The following is a 26718-nucleotide window of genomic DNA, read 5'->3' on the forward strand; positions in this document are numbered from 1 at the left end:
CAATTAGACCTCCTTTGTTGCAACTCTGTGTACCAAGAACTTTTAGCATCAGACTCATTCCTAAGCCAGTACACCTTTCTACGGTGGTCTCACCTTCAGAAGAAGGTCCATACACTTGGCATTGCCAGCCTCATCTCATGCCAGCATGAGTCAACTTAGGAAAGGTATGAATGCGTGTGAAACTCTGGGTTAGTTCTCCCGCCTTTGGGTTGTCCCTGGACCGGAGCTACCAGCACAGCCCCCGTCAGCCTGAGGTTGTGCGTAGACGGAAGTTGGCACATCAGTGCCTGTTTGCCTCTCTCCATTCGGACACAGGCTCATCACCATATGTTTTTAAAACGGGCATGAAACACGTGATAGGGAAAAAATTGTACTTTTATAGACCCTTTCCACACTCTTGCCTCTTCGCACCGCTCAGTTGGTGCCCTCTCCACACCATTTATTTCCTGTCTCCCCCCCTCCCCCAGGGTCAGAGTTCAGTAACTCCTCCAACTTGTCTCTCGTAACTGGGAGAAGGGCTAAGAAATGTCCACAAATAAAAGAGCTTTTGTCCAATCTCAGTGCATATGTGGGGCCCAGGAAGACAAATTGTGCCTGGGATAGGGAAAAGGTAAGAGAAACAGGTAGAGGACCGGTGGCCACATCTGAGCCCGGTCTGCCGGGGAGAGCGGCAGTCCAGCACGCTGCGGGGCTGGGGCAGAGGCTGCTGGACCTTGTGATTATGACTTTGTCAGTGCTCTAAAATTCCCCTGGAGTCCAATTCCCCTCCTATTCAAAATAGGTCCCTGGCACTAAGGTCTTTTCTGCCCAGCTCAGCTTCTCCCAACTTCCTATACATCTAAAGTCCTCAGAGTGGCTCCAGAGACACGTTTATGGGCCGGCATGCCACACTTTCTCGGGGCAAGCTCGTGAGATCAGTCTAAGCCCTGGCAAAGTGCCAGCTCTAGCCTCCGGAGTTCTTTTCCGAGGGTGATATAAGAAAGTTCTGGGTAAGAACAAACGTGGACCAGAAATGCTGGACTAGTCTTTGGTGCCCCTGTTCTGAATCATGAGGTTCAGAGGAAGAGAGTCAGTACCACGGGCTAAGCCTTGGCGGCAGAAATTTTCACTGACCTTCTAGGTCTAGTAAGATCTGCCTCCCGCCCTGAGCCGTGTGTGGTCCCTCTCACAGTGACTCTGTGTCACTGCCCTGGAGGAAGGGCCATGCCAGAGGTTGGGCCTCAGGGCTCACAGGAGCCTTCTGAGTGAGAGCAAGGGAGAGCTCAATACCTTTGCTGGCCCACCTTGCACCATAAACGGTGAAGCTCCCCCCGCTCTTGCTCAAGAGAGTCACCCATTCCTGAGTGAGTCAGGGTCACTCATTCGGTGACAGCTGTGGCTCGCCTTACATGAGCTAAATTGGGAGTTGGAATGTCACACAGATGCCCCTTGTTCCCCACCCCCACGTTAAAACTAATCTCCTCTCTGGGGAGTGAGGAACAAACAGTACTGCCTGTAGAGTGAACAAGAGTCGTTTGGGGAACAAAAGGAGACATTTCCAGGGACCGAGCTACTGAGCAAGTGAGGGATAGAGAGAGCTGCATGTGCCTGGCTGGGATACAGAGCAAAGAGAGAGACGGGAAGTGTGTGTGAACAGCCAGCTAAGGACGAGGTGAATTGTCAGAGGAAGGGACAGGAGAGATAGCAGAGCTACTTCAAGAGTGAGCAACAGAAGGGAACGTAGGAATCCACAGACTGTCTGAAGTAACCGAGGAAGGGTCCAGAGGCAGTGAGGAAAGGCCAGGTCCAGAGCCAAGGCCGAGGTCGGCACAATCACTGAGGGGATGAACTTCGCAGTGGGTTTCAAGCCGCTGCTAGGGGATGCACACAGCATGGACAACCTGGAGAAGCAGCTCATCTGCCCCATCTGCCTGGAGATGTTCTCCAAACCGGTGGTGATCCTGCCCTGCCAGCACAACCTGTGCCGAAAGTGTGCCAATGACGTCTTCCAGGTGGGCCTGGGCGGGGGTGGGGCCAGGTGAAGCAGTGGGACTGTGGGAGGCTTCTCATCAGGTCAGGAGGTGATGGGCAGAGTTCGATGAGACAGGCGGTGGCTGTCCTGGCTGACGGACAGATGGAGAGCTGGGTTGTAGGAGATCCCAGAGTAAGCATGAGTCAGCAGCTGCCCTGCAGGCTGGCGAGGACAGCCTGTACATGGACAAGGGCTGGGATGATGGGATCTACAGAGGAAAGAAGACCCCCATAGAAGGTAGGAGGAAGGTGATCCTACACCAGGCTGTGGAACAGTCCGTGCCAGCCTGCATTCCAGTTTGGAGTTTCAGATTTTGAGAACATTATAAGGAAAATCTGGAGAAAACAGCATTGAGATAATGAAACATAAAAAATTAATCCTTTGAGAAAGGTTCATGATGATAGTGAAACTATTGGCATTTAAGGCAAAGTTCAGCTCATTGATCTTTAAGGGCAAAATTAAACAGTGGGCAAGAGACTAGAAATTCTCCCCAATTAAAAGAGTCACACCTGTACCCCACTCTAGACTATTAATAAAGGGGCCTGTTTGTTAAAAGGAATGAGAGCACTTAAACAGAGGGAAAGCAGAGAAGAAATTTTACTTCCCAGAAATGCAACCAGTTTGGGGTTACTTGTGGTTACAGGGCAAAGCAAACCTAATCAAATTCACATATCATTTTAGCTACTGGTTTCAAAAAGAAAAGCAACATATACCAGAATGGTTTATAAATGAGCTTTCTTTCTTGCCTTGTGTCATTGGTATAGGTTCTAGTAATCTACAAAATGGGACAAAGGTCAGGGAGAGTGAGAGAAACACACACACACACACACACACCCCTCTTGCAAATGAAGTAAAAACTGAACAAACCAGAGCTGGCTGGCTTAGTATACATGGTAGCGGTAAGGGACATTATGAACACATATTCTCCATCCGTATCAGAAATTATGAAGAATTGTGTTGAACACAAGTGATTTTTAACTGAACCAAAAAAAACACTTCCCTTTTAAGTTCTTTGAGGCAGCATGTTTGGCGGGGGGGGGGGGGGGGGGGGGGGGCGGCGGGCAGGCGGGGGAGAGTAATGGATTCAGTAAATCAGACCATCCCTCATCCCTCCCTATGCCCTGGGACCCACCCTCTGCTGTTGTCTGCTGTCCTGGCCGGCTGCCCCGCCCCCTAGTCTTTCTGCCATCTTCCCACTGAGGCCCATTCCCATCTCCCACTCCTCTATGAGTCTGTTTGGCTCCAGGGTACCTCAGAGCCAGTGATTTTCCCTGTCTGGGGGCCTAGATTGACTATAATGCTTCCCTACCCCAGATATGAAGTCTTGTATGAGAGGCTAAGCCTTGCCCACCATCTTGGTTTTCCTCTTGGTCTAAGTAACTCTCTGAGCATCCTTCAGGCTGAGGGGCCTAGGGTGGAATGACAAAAAAGTTATACTATCCCTCCTCATGAATTTGGAGTGAAACATCTTTCCATTAGAACCTGAAATAAGGAAAGTGAAGTTTTGAAATTAAGGTAATATGTCTGTAAAAAAGTGGTCAGAATATGAAAATGCAAGGCAGGCAGTATCATCGGACAGAGGGACCCAGGACAGAAAGCTAGAAAACATTTCAGTGACATCCCTTGTTCAAATCAGTCCTCTGTATTCAGGCACGCTTGTTTGGTTCCTTGAATCTCTAAAATACTGATCTGGGCCCCGAGAGACCTGGGAATACTTTGGGCCAAATCCTGTGCAAAATATTTGGGGAATGATATGATCCCCAGGGCCTTGGGGTGGTTCTCTGGGTCTTTTCAAGTGCAGAGCTCCCCTGAGCCCTGCAAGCAGAGACGAGTGAACAGCTTGTATCTGTACTGCTTAATTCGGGCTGGCCTGGTGGGAGGCTGACCCAGTTCTCCGGCTGCACCTATGCATGCACATCTCAGGAATGATCCCTCTGAAAGAGCATATTTAGTTTTTTCACACACTGCCTCCACATTTTGACAACTCTAGACATAATCAGATTGTCTATTTTCTAAGTATGGGGACAAGAATAGGACTTCTGATTCCTCTTTCCTCAAGCCACTAAGAAAAAAATACCCTTAGAACAGTTATTTTCAACTTTGTTGATCTCATGGCACACATAAACTAATAATTAAAATTCTGTGACACAACAAAAAACATATTTTTTGCTGATCTGACCAAAAAATAGGTATAATTTTGATTCATTCATATCAGATGGCTATTGTGTTGTCTGCTGTCTTTTTTTGTATCTGACAATCTAAAGGAAAGGAGGTCAGTGCCCTTCACTAAACAGTGCTGCATGCTGTAAAGATTCTTGATGCACACCAGTTGAAAAATCTCTGCCTTAGAACATTGCCTAGAAAGTTAATAGGACTTCTAAAAACTATACCAGTATATTATATTAGACACACACGCACACATACTTTTTTTTCAGACAGTATAAGAGATTATATCATGAAAAATGAATCTTTACCTTGGATGTTCAATTCCCTTCTCCAGATGGAGGGAGCCACTACCAACTTTCTTGGGTAGCTTTCCAGAAATTTCCCATGGATAGGTACGTGTGTGTGTGTGTGTGTGTACATATATTTAAACTAGACTCATTGTCCTACACCTGCCTTTGTTCACTTACTCTCTCTTGGCAGTTGTTCCACACCCGCACATTCAGATCTGTATTTCCTGCCCCCTCCCCCCCCCTTTTTTTTCTTTTCTTTTTTTTTTTGTTGTTCTTTTTACAGGGACAGACAGAGAGGGATAGATAGGGACTGACAGACAGGAACAGAGAGAGATGAGAAGCATCAATCATCAGTTTTTTGTTGCAACATCTTAGTTGTTCATTGATTGCTTTCTCATATGTGCCTTGACTGTGGGCGTTCAGCAGACCGAGTAACCCCTTGCTCGAGCCAGCGACCTTGGGGCCAAGCTGGTGAGGTTTCTGCTCAAGCCAGATGAGCCTGCACTCAAGCTGGCGACCTGGGGTCTCGAACCTGGGTCCTTTGCATCCCAGTCTGACGCTCTATCCACTGCGCCACCGCCTGGTCAGGCCCCCCCCCTCCCCCTTTTAAGTGGTTGTATGATGTTCCCTTGTTGTGACTGGATGACAGTCTATTTAATCAGTCCTCTAAAACATTTAGGTGGTGTCTGGTGTTCTGCTGTTCTAAAAACTGTTGTGATGGACAACAAACAAGACTTTTAGAGAACTGTGATTTTATAACAGCAGGGAAACTAGACAGCCAGGAAGCAAAATTTAAAAAGTTAAAACATTTCATTGAAAATTTTCTACAGGCCTTGGCTGGGTTGCCCAATGGATAATGTGTCCTCCTGGAGAGCCAAGGTCACGGGTTTGATTCCCCGTCAGGGCACATCAAAGAAGCAATCAATGAGCGCACGACTAAAACTGGAACAACTACATGGTACAACAAGTTGATACTTTTATCTCTCTGCCTTTCCATCTCTTTCTTTCTTAAACCAATGGAAAAACTAAAAAAAATAATAATAAATTATATGGTATTAAGGGTTTGGGAAAGAATCAGCCATAATCTTACCTCCCCTGACACAATTATTTTTATGTTTGCGTATTATTTTCAAGCCCTTGTCCCCAAACGTATTTTTACATAGTTGTCATCACAATTTAATTAGTTTTTTTTAGAGGTGTAATTTCTGTCTAAATTTAAACAACCTAAACAAGATATTAGTGCCCTTTAATTTCTTCCTCCCCTTTCCCCAAACTGTACCCACTCATCTGCCAAGAATTTTGACACAAACATCTTTCCATGTGTTTCTGTATTTGTAAACTCTATTTGCTCCTGAACTGCTTTGAAGCTAGTCTTCCATTTATTTCTGTACCTGCCCCCTCATCACTGTGGGCACTGGTTATGAGCTGCATCCTGTTGAATTTAACCACCAACCAGAAGGCCTTGTAAGAAGACTGTTCACGAACAGCTTTTCTGGAGGAGGTCCATTTAGGGAGAGATTTCCAGAGATGGGAATATCAAGAAAGTGGCCTCCTCCTCTAATACAGGGCAGTCTGGGAAAGAGGTGACTTCTGCATTGTGTCACTCCATGCCTAATTCCAGTTATCAGTTTTTAGGATCTATTGTCATCAAGTATGGGCCTGCAGTGAAAATCCTACCTGGCTCTCCTCCTTAACCATGTCCACCTGCTTCTGAGGGCTCAGGACCTCCCCAGCCCAACCTTGGGCAGGTCTCCTTTATGAGAAATTGATTTATTGAAATTTTGTGAATTGCATTAACCTTGAAGCAGGGTTAAAGATCTTACTGACTTTAAGGAAGAAACTTGATTTAGTGGGTAACAAAAACCTAGACTGAGCCTTGGCATTCCTGGGATCTCCTCAACCCAGTTTCTTCCTTAATTGCCTTGTGATGTAAATCAGGTTATTTCACTTCTTCAAGCCTCTTTACATACACACACACACACACACACACACACACACACACATATATGAGCAAGGGAGGGAGAGGAAGAGAGAAAGCGAGAAATAATAAAGGATGTTTTAAAGTGATCTCTAACATCCTTATAATGTTGTAAAGTAGCGTACCTTAATTCCACAGGTTATGTAGAGACATCAAGGCAGAATACAGAAGAATGTTTAGGAGGAGATTTATTAATAACCCGGCTACATATGACTTACATGAGGTATAGCTAACCCAAATCGTGTGTCCCAAAATAGCCCTGAAGCTAGTTATGTAGACTTGATCACATATAGGTTGGGGGAAAAGGAGGGGGAGCATGACACAATAATCAATCATTATCAAGCTTACGACATTCAGCTATAGGATCTATAAAAAACATTTTTATATATTAAAACTTAAAAGGCAACACAATAGTGATGTCATTTTACAAATCAAAGACATTTACAAATCTTTTAGTGTCTACCCCCCCATCCCTTTGTCTAGAGCAGGGGTTGGAAAACTTTTTAGCTGAGAGAGCCATAAATGCCACATATTTTAAAATGTAATTCCACGAGAGCCATACAACAACCCGTGTACGTTACACATTATTCAATAAAAATTTGGTGTTGTCCCAGAGGACAGCTGTGATTGGCTCCAGCCACCCGCAACCATGAACATGAGCGGTAGAAAATGAATGGATTGTAATACATGAGAATGTTTTATATTTTTAACTTTTTTTTTTATTAAAGATTTGTCTGCAAGCCAGATGCAGCCATCAAAAGAGCCACATCTGGCTCACAAGCCATAGGTTCCCAACCCCTGGTCTAGAGGTATATGTTACTCTCAGGACTCCAGGGGGGAGGAAGAGTTAAAATCAGGGTAGGATATGCAAACATTGTCTCCCAAAGGATCCCATTGAAAGGGGAAAAGAAGTTCTTCAGATAACCTTTATTCTTTCAGAGAACTATAGTTAAACTATGACTAGATGACCCAGTTGTCCTTGTAAGCCAGGAAGCTCCCACATTCTTCTCCCTCAATTCTCTAAAGAAACAAGGGGGCAAGAAGCCTGACTTTTCCTCTTTAAAATGGCATTGCCAATACTAAGTTTTACAGTTCTTTGGCACATTACCATAATAACTCTAACAATTTGATTTTATAAGTTCAAGAATTATTATACATTTCTGTTTTTTAAGGGCTTTCCATTCTGTTGCTAGGGTCTTAACTTGACTCACTCTTCGGCTTCTCAACCTTCCTTTCAGCCTGCCTCCTTTCGCAACCCCTGTGCCAGGCTCTTTGCGAGGCAGAGCGAGCCCTCCACTCAAAATCACTCTCCCACCCACGACTGAGCATTGCCAACACCTGGATTCTTCTAAGACTCTTCAATTTTTTTCTAAATGTCTAGTCTTCTGCTCATTATTTTCCTCATGGTTTCTTCAGTATCTTCCAAGGCTGGCTCAGGGGACTTGCATCGTCCATTACTCGTCATTGGCCAGGCCACCAACTTGGGGGAGATAGCCTCCAACGCCTCCAGCACTCCCTTACTCCTTGCATCCTGGGCCAGAATCCCAAATCAGCATCACTCTGGATAGCCAGAGGCCGAAAGTATTGTGACCTAAGTATAGACTTGATAGTGTAACTGCATTCACAGAGCATCTTTCTGGATGGAACATTTCTATTAGATGCTATGAAATGTTACAAAGAAACAGGCACCACAGAGCCTAAAAGAGTGGCAGTACATGGCACGTATGCCACATAAAAGCCTAGACATAGCCTAGAATTAAATTGTTTATTCCATTTTATACTTCACAGTGAAGAAAGAACAGTCATTTCATGTCCTGTGGCTCTGTGTGGTCATACATTTCTAAGGTCTAGAGCAGTGCTTTATCATTTATAGCAAACCTTCACATGCATGATTCCACGTGAGTAAGTAGAATGAGTGTTATTGCCATTTTATAGGGAGAACACAGGAAGAAAGTTACAGTCACACAAAGGAACAGAGTAGGAACATATATCTAAGTGTTCTGTCTCCTACAGTGATGGAATTTACTTTATATGTCATATTACTGGCACACAAAATTTTACTTTATAGGGCTGGTTTTCTTGTTTACACCATCTCACAATGTAAGATGAAAGGAAAGAACAAAGACATTTACGTGAACAACAAAACCCATCAGTTATTTCTTAATCTTTGAATAGAAAGGTCTACAGAAGCAAAAGATAGAATTTTGCTAACTGGATATTAGCTGAGTGCTCTTAAGCCCAGTGAGAGACTACCAGCTACAGAGATGTGTCGAGGAGGTTGCCATATACACCTCACAGTATAAAATTCCTATTTGTGATGAGACCATCTAGGGACTTATGATCAGGGCAGGAAGTCATCTCTTTTTGTGCCATGGACCCCTTTGGTGGTTTGTGAAACCTATAGACCCCTTTTAAGGCCAATATGTATGTGTTTTTTTCAAAATAACAGTGTTTTTTTAAAAGATTTTATTTATTGGTTTTACACAGAGAGGAAAGAGAGAAGGGGTGGGGAAACAAGAATTATCAACTCATAGTTGTTTCACTTTAGTTGTTCATTGATTGCTTGTCATATGTGCCTTGACTGAGCAAGCACAAAGGTTTTATTGGGCGCTTCTTCTATGTGCCCTGGCCGGGATTCGAACCTGGGTCCCTTGCACGCCAGGCCGACGCTCTACCGCTGAGCCAACCAGCCAGGGCCACAAGCACAAAGGTTTTAAACTGGCAACCTCAGCGTTCCAGGTCAATGCTCTATCTACTGTACCACCAGAAGCCAGCCTAAAATAACAGTGTTTTTTAAATGTAAAAATATATTACATATGATTATAAAGAAAACCAACTGCATTAGAACACAGCACACATTCTCATGCATTCTCAGTATGGGGTGGTATTAATTCAAGTGCCTTGGTGGTATTAAAATTTTTTATTGTGATTTAATTTTTAAATTTTTATTAATTTTTTGCTTTCATGTAAAACTTTCCCTTCCCCAGATTTAACAAGATATATATTGAAAAAATATATATATATAGACAAAAATTATATATATTTAAGGTGTACAATGTGATAATTTGATATATGTATACATTGTGCAATAATTACCACAATCAAGCTGGTTAACCCATCCATTACCTCATATAGTTACCATTTTTTATGTGTGTATGTGGCCTTTTAGCAAATACCAAGTATACAATATAGTATTATTAATTATAGTTACCATGCTGTACATCAGATCCCCAGAACTTATTCATCTTATATCTGAAAATTTGCACCATTTGACCAACATTCCATTTCCCCTACCCCCAACCCCTGGCAACCACCTTTCTACTCTCTGCTTCTATAAATTTGACATTTTTTAGACTTATGGTATTAAAATTTAATGAGGAAGGGTTAGTGATTAGGAGAAAATTGTCTAAAAAATTCCTAGAGCCCTGGCTGGTTAGCTCAGTGATAGAGCATCAGCCCAGTGTGTGGAAGTCCCGGGTTCGATTTCTGGCCAGAGCACACAGGAGAAGCGCCCATCTGCTTCTCCACCCCTCCCCCTCTCCTACCTCTCTGTCTCTCTCTTCCCCTCCCACAGCCAAGGCTCCATTGGAGCAAAATTGACCCGGACACTGAGGATGGCTCCATGGGCTCCACCTCAGGCGCTAGAATGGCTCCAGCCAGCCACAGCAGAGCAACACTCCCAATGGGCAGAGCATCCCCCCTGGTGGGCATGCAGGAGTCTGTCTGACTACCTCCCCACTTCTAACTTCGGAAAAATACAAAAAAATGAAACAAAACAAAATATTCCAGAAAGGAAGAGCAATTTTAAAAAGCTTGAGAAACACTGAAATGGAATACCAAAATACTTAGAACATGTTTTGTAGGGTAATATACATGCTTTTTAAAAATACATTTATTGGCCCTGGCCGGTTGGCTCAGTGGTAGAGCATCGGCCTGGCGTGCGGGAGTCCTGGGTTAGATTCCCAGCCAGGGCACACAGGGAGAAGTGCCCATCTACTTCTCCACCCCTCCCCCTCTCCTTCCTCTCTGTCTCTCTCTTCCCCTCCTGCAGCCAAGGCTCCATTGGAGCAGCCATTGCTCTGGCGCTGAGGATGGCTCTGTGGCCTCTGCCTCAGGCGCTAGAATGGCTCTGATTGAGGCAGAGCGACGCCCCGGATGGGCAGAGTATCGCCCCCTGGTGGGCATGCCGGGTGGATCCCGGTCGGGCGCATGCGGGAGTCTGTCTGACTGCCTCCCCATTTCCAACTTCAGAAAAATACAAAAAGGAAAAAATAAAATAAAAAAATACATTTATTGAATTTAGAGAGAGGAAGACAAATGTCGATTTGTTGCTCCCCTCTATCCATGCATTTGTTAGTTGACTCTCAAAAGTCCCCCAATCAGAGATTAAACCTGCAACCTTGGCATATCAAGACGATGTTCTAACCAACTGAGTTACCTGGCCGAGGCTAATATATATATGTGGTTTTGATTAACACATTAAATAATGAGATTGAGCAGTGAGCTTAATAATAATAACTATTACAGTTTAGAAGTAGTGACACGCATAAAGTATTTTTGGAGACTTGATCAACACCTCTAATGTGATATGAAAATACCAGTGATATCTGTGGCTGACATACTACTACAGCTACTGTGCTGTGTCACCTATTTTCATAATTAAGGGAAGTGCCTAATTTCTGCTAGGGGTTAGTAAAAATAAAGATGTAATTTTTTTCTCATCTGAGTTCACAGACTACCAAGTATTCCTGCATGTTAAGCACCAGTGTAATCCCAAGTGTCCAGGCTTGAAATGCCAGAATAGTCTGACCCCCTTCTCTCCCCCCAACCCACCCACATCCAAGTGATTGGTTGGTCCTAATGATTCTACCTCCAGCATCCCCAGCCTTCCTGTGATTGTTGCCACTATTCCAGGGCAGGCGTGTGACTCACATCGACTATGGCGCTTGCTTCCCGCTGAGCTGTGCTTTAGTCTCTTCCCCCTCCCGTCTATCCAAATCACCTCTTTTAGATTGATATTCACTCTTATTTTCTCTCCTGGTTTAGAAACCTTGTCAACAAAATTAAGCTCATATCACCCTGACAAGGTAGCTCAGTTAGTTGTAGCATCGTCCCAATATGCCAAGGTTATGGGTTTGAGCTCCGGTCAGGACACATACAAGAATCAAGCAATGAATTCATAAATAAAAGAAAAACAATTTGATGTTTCTCTCTTGCTTTCACTTCCTTTTCCTATAAAAATTAGTCAATTAAAAAAAGTTTATAAACAAACAAAATTAAGCTCATATCCTTTAACTCTGAATTCAAAGCCCTACTTGATTGTCCCACAATTAAAAAAAAAAGGTCTTGGCCCTGGCCAGTTGGCTCAGTGGTAGAGCGTCGGCCTGGCGTGCAGAAGTCCCGGGTTCGATTCCCCGCCAGGGCACACAGGAGAGGCGCCTATCTGCTTCTCCACCCCTCCCCCTCTCCTTCCTCTCTGTCTCTCTCTTCCCCTCCCGCAGCGAGGCTCCATTGGAGCAAAGATGGCCCGGGCGCTGGGGATGGCTTCTTGGCCTCTGCCCTAGGCGCTAAAGTGGCTCTGGTCGCGACAGAGCGACGCCCCGGAGGGGCAGAGCATCGCCCCCTGGTGGCCAGAGCGTTGCCCCCTGGTGGGCGTGCCGGGTGGATCCCGGTCAGGCGCATGCAGGAGTCTGACTGTCTCTCCCCGTTTCCAGCTTCAGAAAAATACAAAAAAAAAAAAAAGGTCTTTATGGTAAAACTCACCTCTGCCTTCTCCCATGACACCCCACCCTATTTGTAACCTAACCTATTACAGTCTCTATGGTCTCCTGAAACTATTTCTTACCTATCATCTTTTTTTTTTTTTTTTTTTTTTACAAAGACAGAGAGATTCAGAGAGAGGGATAGATAGGGACAGACAGACAGGAATGGAGAGATCTGAGAAGCATCAATCATCAGTTTTTCGTTGTGAGACCTTAGTTGTTCATTGATTGCTTTCTCATATGTGCCTTGACCGCAGGCCTTCAGTAGACCGAATAACCCCTTGCTCAAGCCAGTGACCTTGGGTCCAAGCTGGTGAGCTTTTGCTCAAACCAGATGAGCCCGCGCTCAAGCTGGTGAGCTCAGGGTCTCGAACCTGGGTCCTCTGCATCCCAGTCCGACACTCTATCCACTGCGCCACCACCTGGTCAGGCTCTTACCTATCATCTTCTGTCACCTGTCTTCCCATTCTTCAAATGATAACTTGAACTAAGAGTCTTTTTTGTTGTTGTTTTTTGTATTTTTCTGAAGTTGGAAATGGAGAGGCAGTCAGACAGACTCCCGCATGCACCCGACCGGGATCCACCTGGCACACCCACCAGGGGGCGATGCTCTGCCCATCTGGGGCGTCACTCTGTTGCAACCAGAGCCATTCTAGCGCCTGAGGCAGAGGCCATGCAGCCATCCTCAGCTCCCAGGCTAACTTTGCTCCAATGGAGCCTTGGCTGTGGGAGGGGAAGAGAGAGACAGAGAAGAAGGAGAGGGGGAGGGGTGGAGAAGCAGATGGGTGCCTCTCCTGTGTGCCCTGGCTGGGAATCAAACCTGGGACTCCTGCACGCCAGGCCGACGCTCTACCACTGAGCCAACAGGCCAGGGCCAACAGTTTTTTTACTAAGTAGTGTTTTACCTTGTTGGCTGTTGAGGCACTCTAGCGCCACCCTTTTCTCTCACGTCAAAACTGATCATTGCATTTTTTTTTCATTTTTTCGAAGCTGGAAACAGGGAGGCAGTCAGACAGACTCCCGCATGTGCCCGACCGGGATCCACCTGGCATGCCCACCAGGGGGCGATGCTCTGCCCCTCTGGGGCATTGCTCTGTTGCATCCAGAGCCATTCTAGCGCCTGGGGCAGAGGCTACAGAGCCACCCCCAGCGCCCGGGCCATCTTTGCTCCAATGGAGCCTCAGCTGCGGGAGGGGAAGAGAGAGACAGAGAGGAAGGAGAGGGGGAGGAGTGGAGAAACAGATGGGCGTTTCTCCTGTGTGCCCCGGGCGAGAATCGAACCTGGGACTCCTGCATGCCAGGCCGACCCTCTACCACTGAGCCAACCAGCCAGGGCCTGATCATTGCATTTTTAAAAAGCAAAATTTTTTCTTCCCAAACCCCAAAGTACTTGTACAAAATTTGGAAATTATAAAAAAATTTTTTTCCTTTTTTAATTTACCCTTTTATTTTTTTAATTTATTTATTAAATTTAATGCAGTGACATTGATAAATCAGGGTACATATGTTGAAATAAAACATCTCTAGATTATTTTGACATTTGATTGTGCTGTGTATGGAAATTATAAAATTTAAAAGATAAAAATTTAAAGAAGTAAGGAACCACCCACAATTTAATTTTATTACTCACTGACAAATTATAGCAAAATTATTTTTAAAAATTTTTTATATTCGGTGAGAGGAAGGGAGGCAAAGAGACAGATTCTTGCATGCACCCCAACTAGGATCCACCTGGCAAGCCCCTGGGGGTCGATGCTCTGCCCATCTGGGGCGTTGCTCCGTTGCTCAGCAACTGAGCTCTTCTTAGCGCCTGATGAGGAGGCCATCTGCAGCGCCTGGGGTCAATTTGCTCTAATCAAGCCATGGCTGCAAGAGGGGATGAGAGAGAGAGAGAGAGAGAGAGAGAGAGAGAAGCGAGAGGGGAAGGGGTAGAAAAGCAGATCGGTGTTTCTCCTCTATGCCTTGAATGGGAATCGAACCAAGACATTCACATGCCAGGCCAATGCTCTCCCACTTAGCCAACCAGCCAGGGTGCAAAATTATTTAATTTTAATTTCATGCATTTATAAAATAATTCATAGTCTATACAAAGAAATTTGGGAAATGTAGATGAATAGAAAGACATTAAAAAAGAATCACCTGTAAATCTCATAGCACGTTTACAAATTGGAATTCCATTGTTTATACAGATGTAATTCCTGCTTTTTTATCTAAAATCATGACATGAGTTATTAACAACTTTGTTAAAAATGGAACATAATTCCATTAATAACTCATTTAATCTTTCCTCTACTGTGAAATAACCGGCATGTTTATTTTTAAAAAACAATTTTATTTTTCATTCTAATCACAAAATAATGCTGATGTATTATTTAAAAATTCAAGCCTCAGAGATAATGCAAATTTTAAAATTCAGTATATAAACCCGTGTAAACACACTAGGGCTATTTCAGAGTTGGAATTTCAAGAACTGCTTACATTAGACAGGAAGAGGGCGCTCCAGAAACAGCTCGGAGGAGGCACAATCAATTGAGAATCTGGATCACAGTCAAAGTTAAACACAGAAGAAGGTGGGGCCTACATAGTGTGAGAGGAGGAGGTTGTCATAAAAACCACCTACTCCCTTCTCCCATCTCACAGGCAAAAACATACAGGTCAAGGTATCTGATAATTCTTACTGTAATTCTATCAAGTAAGACTCACTGCTCAGGAACGTCAGTCCTTGACAGGACCTAATGCTAAGTGCAAATCCCTCCTTCAGATCTGAGGAAATTGGAGCCTGAGCTAAATGGCTTTTGCAGGTCGTATATAGCAAGTCCAAAACCAGATCTTCCAATCACTGCGACCTTCCCTATATCATGCTGCGCTAAATTCCCTCCATTAAAATGGTTAAAATGTAGAGGTGTCACCAAGAAGGGGTAACGATTTTATCCACATATTCAGTACAGATAGATGACTCTCTCAAAGTTGACGCCCAGCATTTACAAAAGGTTGGGACACAAGACGGGCAAATTGTGATGAGAAGTGGGAGTCAGAAAAGGGTTAGTGCTACTTCCCAAACTTCCTTCTCACTTCACCTTCCTGATCTTTGTCACAGCTGGTACTACCTGAAACATGTGTTTAATATTTCTATTTAAAAGGACACAATTTCAAGGTTTAAATATGAACTTTATCCTTATTTAAAATGACAAAATCCATGAAAAATCACCAGTTTTATAGGCTGGTTGTTTTTTTCTAATGTGCATTAAAATAAGACATAAAAAATGTAAATGTCCATCCTTGTATTACCTAAAATTATCATGCTTGTCATTAGCATGTATATCATATTTTGAGAAACACTGATTTAGCTCCTAGGTAGAACTGTGAGGGCTTCTAAGCAGCATGAGTGTTGTGCCATGAGCCAGAAGGCCCTGGAAAATCCAAAAGATAAACTTTACTATTTTATTACCATCCAAATTTAGCCCTAGTATTGGCCAGGGACTAGGAAAAGAGGTGGGAGTTGGGTGGTGGGAACCATCGCAGAAGCTGTCACAGGAAGGCAGGGAGGCCCTGGAGGTGAAGAGGAAAGCCACAGCCAGAGGAAGTATATGGCAGAAGACCTGAGCTTTGGGAAAGGGCAGGTACTGTGGGGCTCGTGGGTGAATGGGGACGCTGCGCTCAGCTGTGGTGTCTGCTCCAGGGAGCAGCCCCAGCCCTTAGCCAAATTGTGAAGATGGCAGAGGTACAACCCTCCCCACTACCTGCCCTGTGTGTTCTCGCTCCCAAGAAAAGTGCATTCAATCAAAGCATTTAGGGTGGAGTGCCTGAGTACAGATTACCTCTCAGAGCCCTGGGTCCCATAAAATGGTAGCTATCGGCCAATGGGATGAGCTGCTGAAGGAATTTCTTCGGCATTTAGGAAAGTGTGGTGAAGAGGTAGTGTGCTTGAACTTGAAAGAGGTAGTGGACTTGGAAAGTCCACCTCAGCCAACCCTGAAGTCAGTCCTGACAGTGAGGAGACTAAAGTAGGATGCTTGGCCAATGCATCCCTACAAGTCCTGATTACTTTTTTTTTTTTTTTCGTGACAGCAACAGAGAGAGAGACAGATAGAAACAGACAGACAGGAAGGGAGAGTGATGAGAAGCATCAATTCTTCATTGTGGCACCTCAGTTGTTCATTGATTGCTTTTTCACATGTGCCTTGACTGGGGGGGGGGGCGCTGCAGCAGAGCGAGTGACCTCTTGCTCAAGCCAGCGACCTTGGGCTCCAGCCAGAGACCTTAGGCTTCAAGCCAGCGACCATGGGGTCATCTGTAGGATCCCATGGTCAAGCCAGTGACCCTGCACTCAAGCCAACAAGCTCCGGGGTTTCAAACCTGGGTCCTCCACATCCCAGTCGGACGCTCTATCCACTGCACCACCACCTGGTTAGGCAAGGCCTGATTATTATTTTTTAAATGTTGCACTAATGTACACATAATATAAATTTACCATCTTAACCGTCTTTAAGTGTGTTGTTCAGTGGCATTCAGAATATTCACATGGTTGTACAACCATCACCACTATGCCTCTCTAGAGCTTTTTCATCTTCCCAAACTCAAATTCTGTTCCCATTAAACAATAATTCTCCGTTTCCCCTCCTCCCAACCCCTGGCAAGCACCATTCTGCTTTTTAGCTCTATGAATTTGAGTCCTGCAGGTGCAGGTACCTCATGTAAGAGGGATAATACAATAGTTGTCCTTTTGTGTCAAACTTATTTCTTTTTCTTTTTTTTAAAGATTTTATTTATTCATTATAGAGAGTGGAGGGGGGGAGCAGAAAGCATCAACTCCCATATGTGCCTTGACCAGGCAAGCCCAGGATTTTGAACCGGCAACCTCAGCATTTCCAGGTTGACGCTTTATCCACTGCGCCACCACAGGTCAGGCCATTGTGTCAGACTTATTTCACTTAGCATATAATGCCTTCAAGTTTGATTCATATTATAGCATGTGGTCCTGACTACTTTTATCTGTTATTTTCTACAATCTATGTGACTTGTGTCAGTATCATAGATTTTACTTCCTACTGTGTAAAATGTGCGTTTTGTTTCTTGTTGATAACATATTTTACTTAGTTTCTTCATTTAATTCTGCCAGCTCACTTTTCCTCTCCAGCTTTGATTATTTCTATCAGTTCTCTTTTTTTTTTTTTTTTTTTTTTCCAGATAAGAGGGCGGGGGGGAATGGGAAGCATCAATTTGTAGTAGTTGCTTCCCATATGTGCCTTGACCGGGCAAGCCCAGGGTTCTTCTGAACCAGCAACCGCAGCATTTCAGATCTACGCTTTATCCACTGTGCCACCCCAGGTCAGGCACACTTCTATCTGTTCTTTTTTTTTTTTTTTTTTGACAGAGACTGAGAGAGTCAAAATCAGAGAGAGGGACAGATAGAGACAGACAAACAGGAAAGGAGAGAGAGATGAGAAGCATCAATTTTTTGTTGCGGCTCCTTAGTTGTTGTGTTGTTGTTTTTTACAGGGACAGAGAGAGAGTCAGAGAGAGGGACAGACAGACAGGAACAGAGAGAGATGAGAAGCATCAATCATCGGTTTTTCATTGCAACACCTTAGTTGTTCATTGGTTGCTTTCTCATATGTGCCTTGACCGCAGGCCATCAGCAGACCAAGTAACCCCTTGCTGGAGCCAGCAACCTTGAGTCCAAGCTGGTGAGCTTTTGCTCAAACCAGATGAGCCCACGCTCAAGCTGGCGACCTCGGGGTCTCGAACCTGGGTCCTCCGCATCCCAGTCCGACGCTCTACCCACTGCACCACTGCCTGGTCAGGCTAGGCTCCTTAGTTGTTCATTGATTGCTTTCTCATATGTGCCTTGCCCCAGGGGCTACAGCATAGTGAGTGACTCATTGCTCAAGCCAGCAACATTGGGCTCAAGTCAATGACCTTGGGCTTCAAGCCAATGACCTTGGGCTTCAAGTCAGCGACCTTTGGGCTCAAGCCAGCGATCATGGTGCCATGTCTATGATCCCATACTCAAGCCAGAGACCTCACACTCAAGCTGGTGAGCCCACACTCAAGCTGGATGAGCCCACACTCAAGCTGACAACCCCGGGTTTTATTTATTTTATTTTTATTATTTTTTTTTTACAGAGACAGAGAGATAGAGAGAGAGAGATAGGGACAGACAGACAAGAATGGAAAGAGATGAGAAGCATCAATCATCAGTTTTTCGTTGCAACACTTTTGTTGTTCATTGATTGTTTTCTCATATGTGCCTGGACCATGGGCCTTCAGCAGATGAGGTAACCCCTTGCTCAAGCCAGTGACCTTGGGTCCAAGCTGGTGAGCTTTTTTTTTTTTTTTTTTTTTTGTATTTTTCTGAAGCTGGAAACGGGGAGGCAGTAAGACAGACTCCCACATGCGCCTGACTGGGATCCACCCGGCACGCCCACCAGGGGTTGATGCTCTGCCCATCCAGGGCGTCGCTCTGTTGCGACCAGAGCCACTCTAGCGCCTGGGGCAGAGGCCAAGGAGCCATCCCCAGCTCCCGGGCCATCTTTTGCTCCAATGGAGCCTCGGCTGTGGGAGGGGAAGAGAGAGACAGAGAGGAAGGAGAGTGGGAGGGGTGGAGAAGCAGATGGGCGCTTCTCCTATGTGCCCTGGCCGGGAATCAAACCCGGGACTCCTGCACGCCAGGCCGATGCTCTACCACTGAGCAAACCGACCAGGGCTAAGCTGGTGAGCTTTTTGCTCAAGCCAGATGAGCCCACGCTCAAGCTGGTGACCTCGGGGTCTTGAACCTGGGTCCTCTGCATCCCAGTTTGATGCTCTATCCACTGCACCACCACCTGGTCAGGCTGACCCGGGTCCTCCACGTCCCAATTTAATACTCTATCTACTGTGCCACTGCATGGCCTGGCACTTCTATCTGTTCTTTAATCAAAAAGATTGTTTTTTTTATTTCCTTAAAAAATGTTATATTAAGATTGTACTGTTTCTTGGAGCTATTCATCTTCCAAAATGTATTCTTTATCTGCCCTTTACTTTCTTTTTTTATTCTTTTTGTATTGTCTTGGCTTGCATCTACTGTTGGATCCCTTCGGCTTATCACTCCTCTTTGAATAGAGGTACTTATCTGGTGCTGAAAGTGCATTTTTTACTTAACGTCTCATTTACCTTGGCTTTCTTGCACTGTTCTCTTAAATGTAAACTGGCTAGCTGGGTGTTCTCATTGGTCTGCAATCTCTGTTTAGTCCTTTGGCTTCTTTGGTGAAGAGAGGGATATGACCTGGATTAGTAGACAGTTGATTGTCTCAATTTCATTATCCTGCATCCGAATATTTTTACACAGAATCCGAGGAATTATCTTCCCTGGGGGCATGCGCAGATTTATGGGAAAATGTCTCCTTGAGATTTGAACTATTTCATTTCCTATTCACAGACAAGCAGGTCATTTTGGTTGCAAGCTGAGCCTTTATCATGCTCCATGGCACAAAGGGTTTTGATTTGATAGGTCATCTTTTGTTTATCTGCAGTGAAACTTTGGGCTGCTGTGAGGGGGGAAAAGCATAAATAATTATTTTAAAATAAACTTTTAGGTTGCTTTTTCTGTCTTTTGTGAAACGTTGATGTTTGGCCTTTCATGACTTTCTCTAAAATCTGTTTTATCTAAAACTTAGAGAGGCGAATGTTGGAATTGATAATGTAGTATATTGATTATTAGGACAGACTCTGGAGTCACAGTGCCTGAGTTTAAATATTGGTTCTGTCACCTATTAGCTGATGACCATGTGCAATTTACTATTTAACTTGTCCAGGCTATAATTTCCTGTCTTTGAAATGGGGCTAATAGTGGCACCTACCTCATAAGGTTGATATGCGAAGTAAATGAGTTAATACAAATAAAAGGACTTAAAGCTCAGTCTGGTATAAAGTAAAAGCTCAGTATTTTTTAGCCACCATCAGTATATCTCTTGTAATCTAAGTTAGGGGGTAAATGTTTATTTATCTCCTCCACCATGTGTACAAAAAATAAATCTTTAAAAAAAAATTTTTATGCCTGGCCTGTGGTGGCGCAGTGGGTAAGGCATCGACCTGGAATGCTGGGATTGCGGGCTCAAAGCCCTTGGTTTGCCCAGTCAAAGCACATACAACAAACAAGCAATAAACAACTGAAGTAAATCAACTATGAGTTGATACTTCTCTCTCCTCTCCCTACACCCTCTCTTCTCTCTGTAAAATCAATAAATAAAATCTTTAAAAAATTTTTTAATTTATTGATTTGAGAGACAGAGAAAGGGCAAGAGAGAGAAAAACATCTATTTGTTGTTCCACTTATTTATGTATCTATTGATTGATTTTTGCATGTGTTCTGACCAGGGATCAAACCCAGAACCTTGCTGTATTGGGATGACACTCTAACCAACTGAGCTACCCAGACAGGGATGTACAAGAAATTTTTGAGGATTAAATTCAATGATGTCTGAAAATCGCATAGCACAGTGCTTGATACCTAACAGGCCCTCTAAACATGTATTGAATATCAAATGAGTATAAAGGAAGAGTGCAGTGAGAGAGGGAGGTGGAAGAGAGAAGGTCCCTATGAGTTTGTCTTTTTTCTTTTAATTGATTTTATTTATTTATTTATTTATTTATTTATTTATTTATTTTTCTGAAGCTGGAAACGGGGAGAGACAGTCAGACAGACTCCCGCATGCGCCCGATCAAGATCCACCCAGCATGCCCACCAGGGGGCGATGCTCTGCCCCTCCAGGGCATCGCTCTGTTGTGACCAGAGCCACTCTAGCGCCTGGGGCAGAGGCCAAGGAGCCATCCCCAGCGCCCGGGCCATCTTTGCTCCAATGGAGCCTCACTGCGGGAGAGGAAGGGAGAGACAGAGAGGAAGGAGAGGGGGAGGAGTGGAGAAGCAGATGGGCGTTTCTCCTGTGTGCCCTGGCCGGGAATCGAACCCGGGACTTCTGCACGCCAGGCTGACGCTCTACCACTGAGCCAACCAGCCAGGGCCTCTTTTAATTGATTTTAAAAGAGAGAGAGAGGAAGGGGGAGAGAGAGAGACAGACAGAAACATCAATCTGTTCTTGTATGTGCCCTGACTGGGGATCAAACTCACAATCTTTGTATATTAGGTGTTCCAGCTAACTGAGCTATCAGTCCACCATGAGTTTGTTTTTGCTGTGGGCCAGGACTTTAGAATATGTCCTTTCTTGACATTCAGACATTTACTGGGCATATTTATAGGCTTGCCACCAGCTAATCAAAGTGTTCAAATCTGTAGAGAATTTTATAAGAATTTATTTGAGCCTAACTGACTACATATGTCAGAAATCAAGATCTCAAATGCTCCGCAGAATAACATTTTGCAGCTTCCTCTGAAATATGAGGGAACATAAGGAAGATTATGTGGAGATGGGAAAAGCAAGGTGGGGTTTGGATTACAGGATTGTTAACGAGATTATATGCTTTCTCTCTTGAGAGTGGTTGCAATTTGAAAGGTGTATTAACCTAGATGCACAGAAACAATGGACAGGGTGAAGATAAGCCTCTTACTAAAAAGCTATATGCTTGGGGGATGACTACCCACCATGACCTGCCCAGTTAGGAATTTATGACCAGATCACCCTGTGAGGTTACTTTCCATTGAACCCCTATGTTTCATCCACAAAAGGGAGCAAGTTTCCTGCAGGGGCTTACAGCCTTAGAGTTCTCCCAATACCTCCTCACTCACTTGGATTCTAAATATTAAGAGGTAACTGTACCAGCACAATGTCATTAAAGGAATTTCTAAAGAATGTACTCAAGAAAAGTGAAAAGTAATCCCAGATAGTAAATGAGAAGTTTAAAAAAGTTCTAAGCCCAAACTAACATAAACAGTACAAAATAATAGAAACTATCATTAAAAAGGAAAACACATAATAATATATAGATTGAGATGGAGGGTGGGGATGGAATTAAAATGTTCAAAGTAATTTGTTGTATAAATGGAAGATAAAAATTTTAAAAATAAAATGAAAAGAAAAGGTAACTGTATGAAACAAACCAAAATCCAGTGATCTTATATTTGAACCCATTCCTAAACTAAATTAACAATATTCATATAATCTAGTTACTGAGAAAGACAAATACACGAACACAACCTTGGATAATCTCAAACTAATAGGTTCCAGCTTTATGGTGGGCTATAAAGCCTTAGCTTCTCATAATTCTCAAGAAATCGCCCCCCCCAAAATGTGATATATGTGGCATGCCAGTCTCTCTCCCCAAGACAGGCTGCCCACTTCACAGTAGGGCTACATTTCCTGCCTTGCCTACATCTCTTGCTACCACGGGATCCACCAAGACTCTGGATTTGGGCACCCTCTAGGTATTATCAGGTGCTGCTGCACACACATAAGGGACCTTCTAGTTGACATATAGCATAAGGTGTTGGAGAATCTAATGGCACCCAATTGTAGGAAATGCATCTAAATATACAAAGTCACTGGTAACTACTCTCTCTATTACTATTTAGGAGTGTGTGGTCTTCCAGCCAGTTAGTATTGATATTAGTCCTGCTGTAGATAACAGAAAACCCAAAATGACAATAGCTTTAAGAAGGTAAAAAATTGTTCTTCCTCTCAAGTAAAAGCATGGGTAGGCAGTCCAGGACCGCCTCATTAGACTCACTCCCCTTATCTTGCTGCAGTTCCCAACACGTGACTACCTCATGGCTCAAGATGGCTGCTTCAACTCCAGCCATTCTATCTTCATTTCAGGCAGTGGGAATGGCGGGAAAGAGGAGTTGAGCACATCCCTCCCATCAAAGATACAGCAAGTCTTCACTTAACTTTGTTGCTAGGTTCTGCGACTTTAAATGAAATGACATATACCAAAACCAATTTTAACATAGGTAATTGATATGAGCAAGAGTTAAGTTCCTGTGACAACTCATCAATGTTATTCGAGGACCTCTACAATTCCTAGAAATGACACAAAACATTTCTAAAATACCTATATTCCATTGGCTAGAACACAGTCCCTTGGCTGGAAGGGAGGCTTGGATACATGTTCTTTATTCCATGTGTCTTGCTAAAATCTCAGAGGCCCTATTATATTTTTTTAATTTTTGTTTTTAATTTATTGTGTTGATATGGTCAGGGGGTCTATTATTTAAGAAGAGGAGGCGAATATTCAGGAACAACAAGCAATCTCCACCAGTGATTCATGTCTGCTGCTCTTCACAAATTAGCTCTTTTCTCTGCAGAACAGCTTTCTCTGTTTATAGTCTTTGACCCCCTCACACTTATTACTTGTACTTGTAAAAACTTTGGGTGGCCACAACATCAACTCAGCCCAACACCACAGGCCTTTTCAGTTCTAAAGCCACACATGATTTAGCTACCTCAGATTCTATATATATCTCAATCCCAAGTTCCTAGAGAGAAAGTTTGATTTGTCCTGCTTGGGTCAGGGGATCACCCCTTCAACTCTGAGTCAATTGTCTGTGGCCAGGGACATAGCAGGCCATTTTAGGATGGGGTGGAGCAAGTTCTTGACAGATATACATGGGAAGAAGTGATGAACATCTCTGGTAAGTCCTCCTTCTAAGCTTACTCTTATCATCACACCCTGCCTTCTGAATGTAGTTGTCAATTTGCTTGTCCTTAAGGCAGGGATGCGTTTGTGCATAACTCATCCTCAGAACCCAGTAATTGCCTGGTACACTCAATATTTGTGATAGAATGAATAATCCAATCTAGTCCTTAATTTTACAAAGGTGGCATGCTTGCCCAAATGTACATAGTAGAACAGTGTCAAGGGCAGCAAAAGAACCCAGGACTCCTGATTCCCAGTCCCTGGAGTGATTTCCCAGAATCACCCAGCACAGTGTGGCTTGTTCACCCCATTGTTCAGTACATGTTCCTGCTTGAGTCCCTGCCCAGAGCTGAAGAGCATCCTCCCCAGATGTGACCCATAAGAGCCCCTGGCTGGAGGACACTGGCTACATCAGTTAGAGTTCATTTTCTACCTGGGCCTTCCTGCTGAGGTCAATGCCAGCTCACAGCTCTAAGCTGGCCCCTTTGAGGAGATCCCATTCCGATGAGGCCTCGACGGAAGCTAGGCTCTGGATGAAGGATACTTAAGGAGGTGGGCTGAGTAGTCAGATAATGGTGGGAAACAAGATCTCTGTGGCCTGACCAGGCGGTGGTGCAGTGGATAGAGCGTCGGACTGGGATGCAGAGGACCCAGGTTCGAGACCCCCGAGGTCGCTGGCTTGAGCGCGGGCTTATCTGGTTTGAGCAAAATTTCACCAGCTAATAATTGATGCTTCTCATCTCTCTGTTCCTGTCTATCCCTCTCTCTGACTCACTCTCTGTCTCTATAAAAAATAAAATAAATAAATAAATAAATAAATAAATAAAATTTAAAAAAAAAAAAAAGGAGGACAAGATCTCGGTGGCCACACACCCTGAGCTGCTCTTGCAGGAGGGCCCAGCCCCAGAAAAGAGCTGATGCCACCCTCTCCATCATTCTCATACTCTTTGGCCCCCAGTACCTTCTCCCCTGACTCTTAACCCTCTCAGGCCTCATGGTGCCATTCTTTCTTGCTACCTTTCCCTACAGGCATCAAACCCTCTGTGGCAATCTCGGGGCTCTACCACTGTGTCTTCGGGAGGCCGTTTCCGCTGCCCATCTTGCAGGCATGAGGTCGTCCTGGACCGACACGGTGTCTACGGCCTGCAGCGGAACCTGCTAGTAGAGAATATTATCGACATTTACAAGCAGGAGTCTTCCCGGTGAGCTGTCAGGGCCTCTTGTCTCTCTACAGGGTAGAGCTTGGGAACCCATCGGGGCTGAAAGAAGGGGCACTAAATCAACCCGCCCCTTCATTTAAGTGACAAGGGGAGGAAACCAGAGAAGGGAAGGGGCTTGCCCCAGGTCACTCGGCTTGGGTGGTCTCTGGTCACTGCTTCGCCTTCACTCTCTTCATGTGGGGAAGGGCTGGCAGTCCAGCAAGATCCTCACCAACCCTCCTGCCCTGTGGGACTTCTTTGCCGCCTGGATTCTTGGGACTACCCCTTAGCTCTTTCTGTTCCTCAAATGAAGAGCACTGTGGAAGTCACTCACCTGCCCAGCCAGAGCACCAACTGCAGGGACAGAAAAGGTGGTGGTGGTTGGCGGAAATTGAAGAGAAGGTGTCCAAGGAGCTGTGCACGCTCCGGCCTCGCCTCACTCCCTGGCCGGGCCCCTGACCCTCCTGCTACCCTGCCCACTCCCCCCCAGGCCGCTGCACTCCAAGGCTGAGCAGCACCTCATGTGTGAGGAGCACGAGGAGGAAAAGATCAATATCTACTGCCTGAGCTGTGAAGTGCCCACCTGCTCCCTCTGCAAGGTCTTCGGTGCCCACAAGGACTGTGAGGTGGCCCCACTGCCCACCATTTACAAACGCCAGAAGGTACTGAGTGGCAGAGGAAGCAGGAATGTGGGGGTAGGAGGGCACAAGACCAGGTCTCTAACTTCAGCCTCTGATTCCATTTGGTTTTAAAGGAAGGCAGATCAAGGCTAAAGTCGTGCTCTGTGTGTTACCTGCGCAAGTCAGTTGACCTCTCTGGCCCTTACTTTCCTCACTGGGGATGAACATGCCTACTTCTGAGAGTTGTTTTAGGGTAAAATAAAATAATGGATGCAAGCAGAGACTTTAGTAGGATGGACTAGATATTCTCAAGGCCCTCTCATCATCACACAATCACATTCTACATAAAATATAATTTAAAGTTATACTGGTAGGCACACAGGAAATCTCCAAGTGAGGGTGAGGTGGAGAGAGGAGGGGGGCAGTGAACTGAGAACAGAACACTGAATGCTGCGCACAGAAAAGGTAGGAGTTCCCAGAGGGCATATGCTGCCGAATTACTGAGCTAGAAACATGAGACTATGCTTCCAAACTCCTCATAGGTGGGGAGCCCTGCACTGAAGACCCTTAAGAATCCCAGGTTAAATTGGAATCCCAAGAACTAAAGTGGTCAATTTCACCACCCAGCTTTTGGCAAAAACAGATGCAAAAAAAAAAAAAAAACAGATGCAAACTCTGTAGAAACAAACTCTGTTTAAGCACTTGGGCTTCTATTAGATTAAGAACAACCAAGTGTTAGCTCACAATTTAAAATACACAAAAAAATGTACCTCAGTACTGAAGTTAGCAGAAATGAAACTTATAGATTTAGACCTCCAAGAAATTTAGATACTGTAATTATTAAAGAACAGAAAGTCACTGTGTATAAATGTTCTAAAAAAAGATGGAATTAAAAAACAAGCAAAAAAAAAAAGCAATACTTGACTATCAAAAATGCAGATTTGACAGCCTGACCAGGTGGTGGCGCAGTGGATAGAGTGTTGGACTGGGATGCAGAGGACCCAGGTTCAAGATCCCGAGGTTGCCAGCTTGAGTGTAGGCTCATCTGGTTTGAGCAAAGCTCACTAGCTTGGACCCAAGGTCCAAGCAAGGGGTAGGCACATATGAGAAAGCAATCAATGAAC

At 44.5% G+C, this 26718-nt stretch overlaps 1 protein-coding gene across 1 annotated transcript in view; it reads left to right on the forward strand.

Moving 5' to 3' along the window:
- Positions 1–1472: 1472 nt before the first annotated feature.
- The window catches only part of TRIM54 (tripartite motif containing 54), a 28282-nt gene continuing 3036 nt past the window's right edge, over positions 1473–26718 (forward strand). Inside the window, exons 1-3 of the mRNA XM_066266757.1 lie at positions 1473–1991; positions 24805–24977; positions 25465–25636. Coding sequence (XP_066122854.1) covers positions 1824–1991; positions 24805–24977; positions 25465–25636 — 513 coding nt within the window. The 5' untranslated portion in view covers positions 1473–1823. The remainder of the gene's footprint in view (positions 1992–24804; positions 24978–25464; positions 25637–26718) is intronic.

Source organism: Saccopteryx bilineata, chromosome 3 (genome assembly GCF_036850765.1).
Source record: "Saccopteryx bilineata isolate mSacBil1 chromosome 3, mSacBil1_pri_phased_curated, whole genome shotgun sequence".
Classification (NCBI taxonomy): Eukaryota; Metazoa; Chordata; class Mammalia; order Chiroptera; family Emballonuridae; genus Saccopteryx; species Saccopteryx bilineata.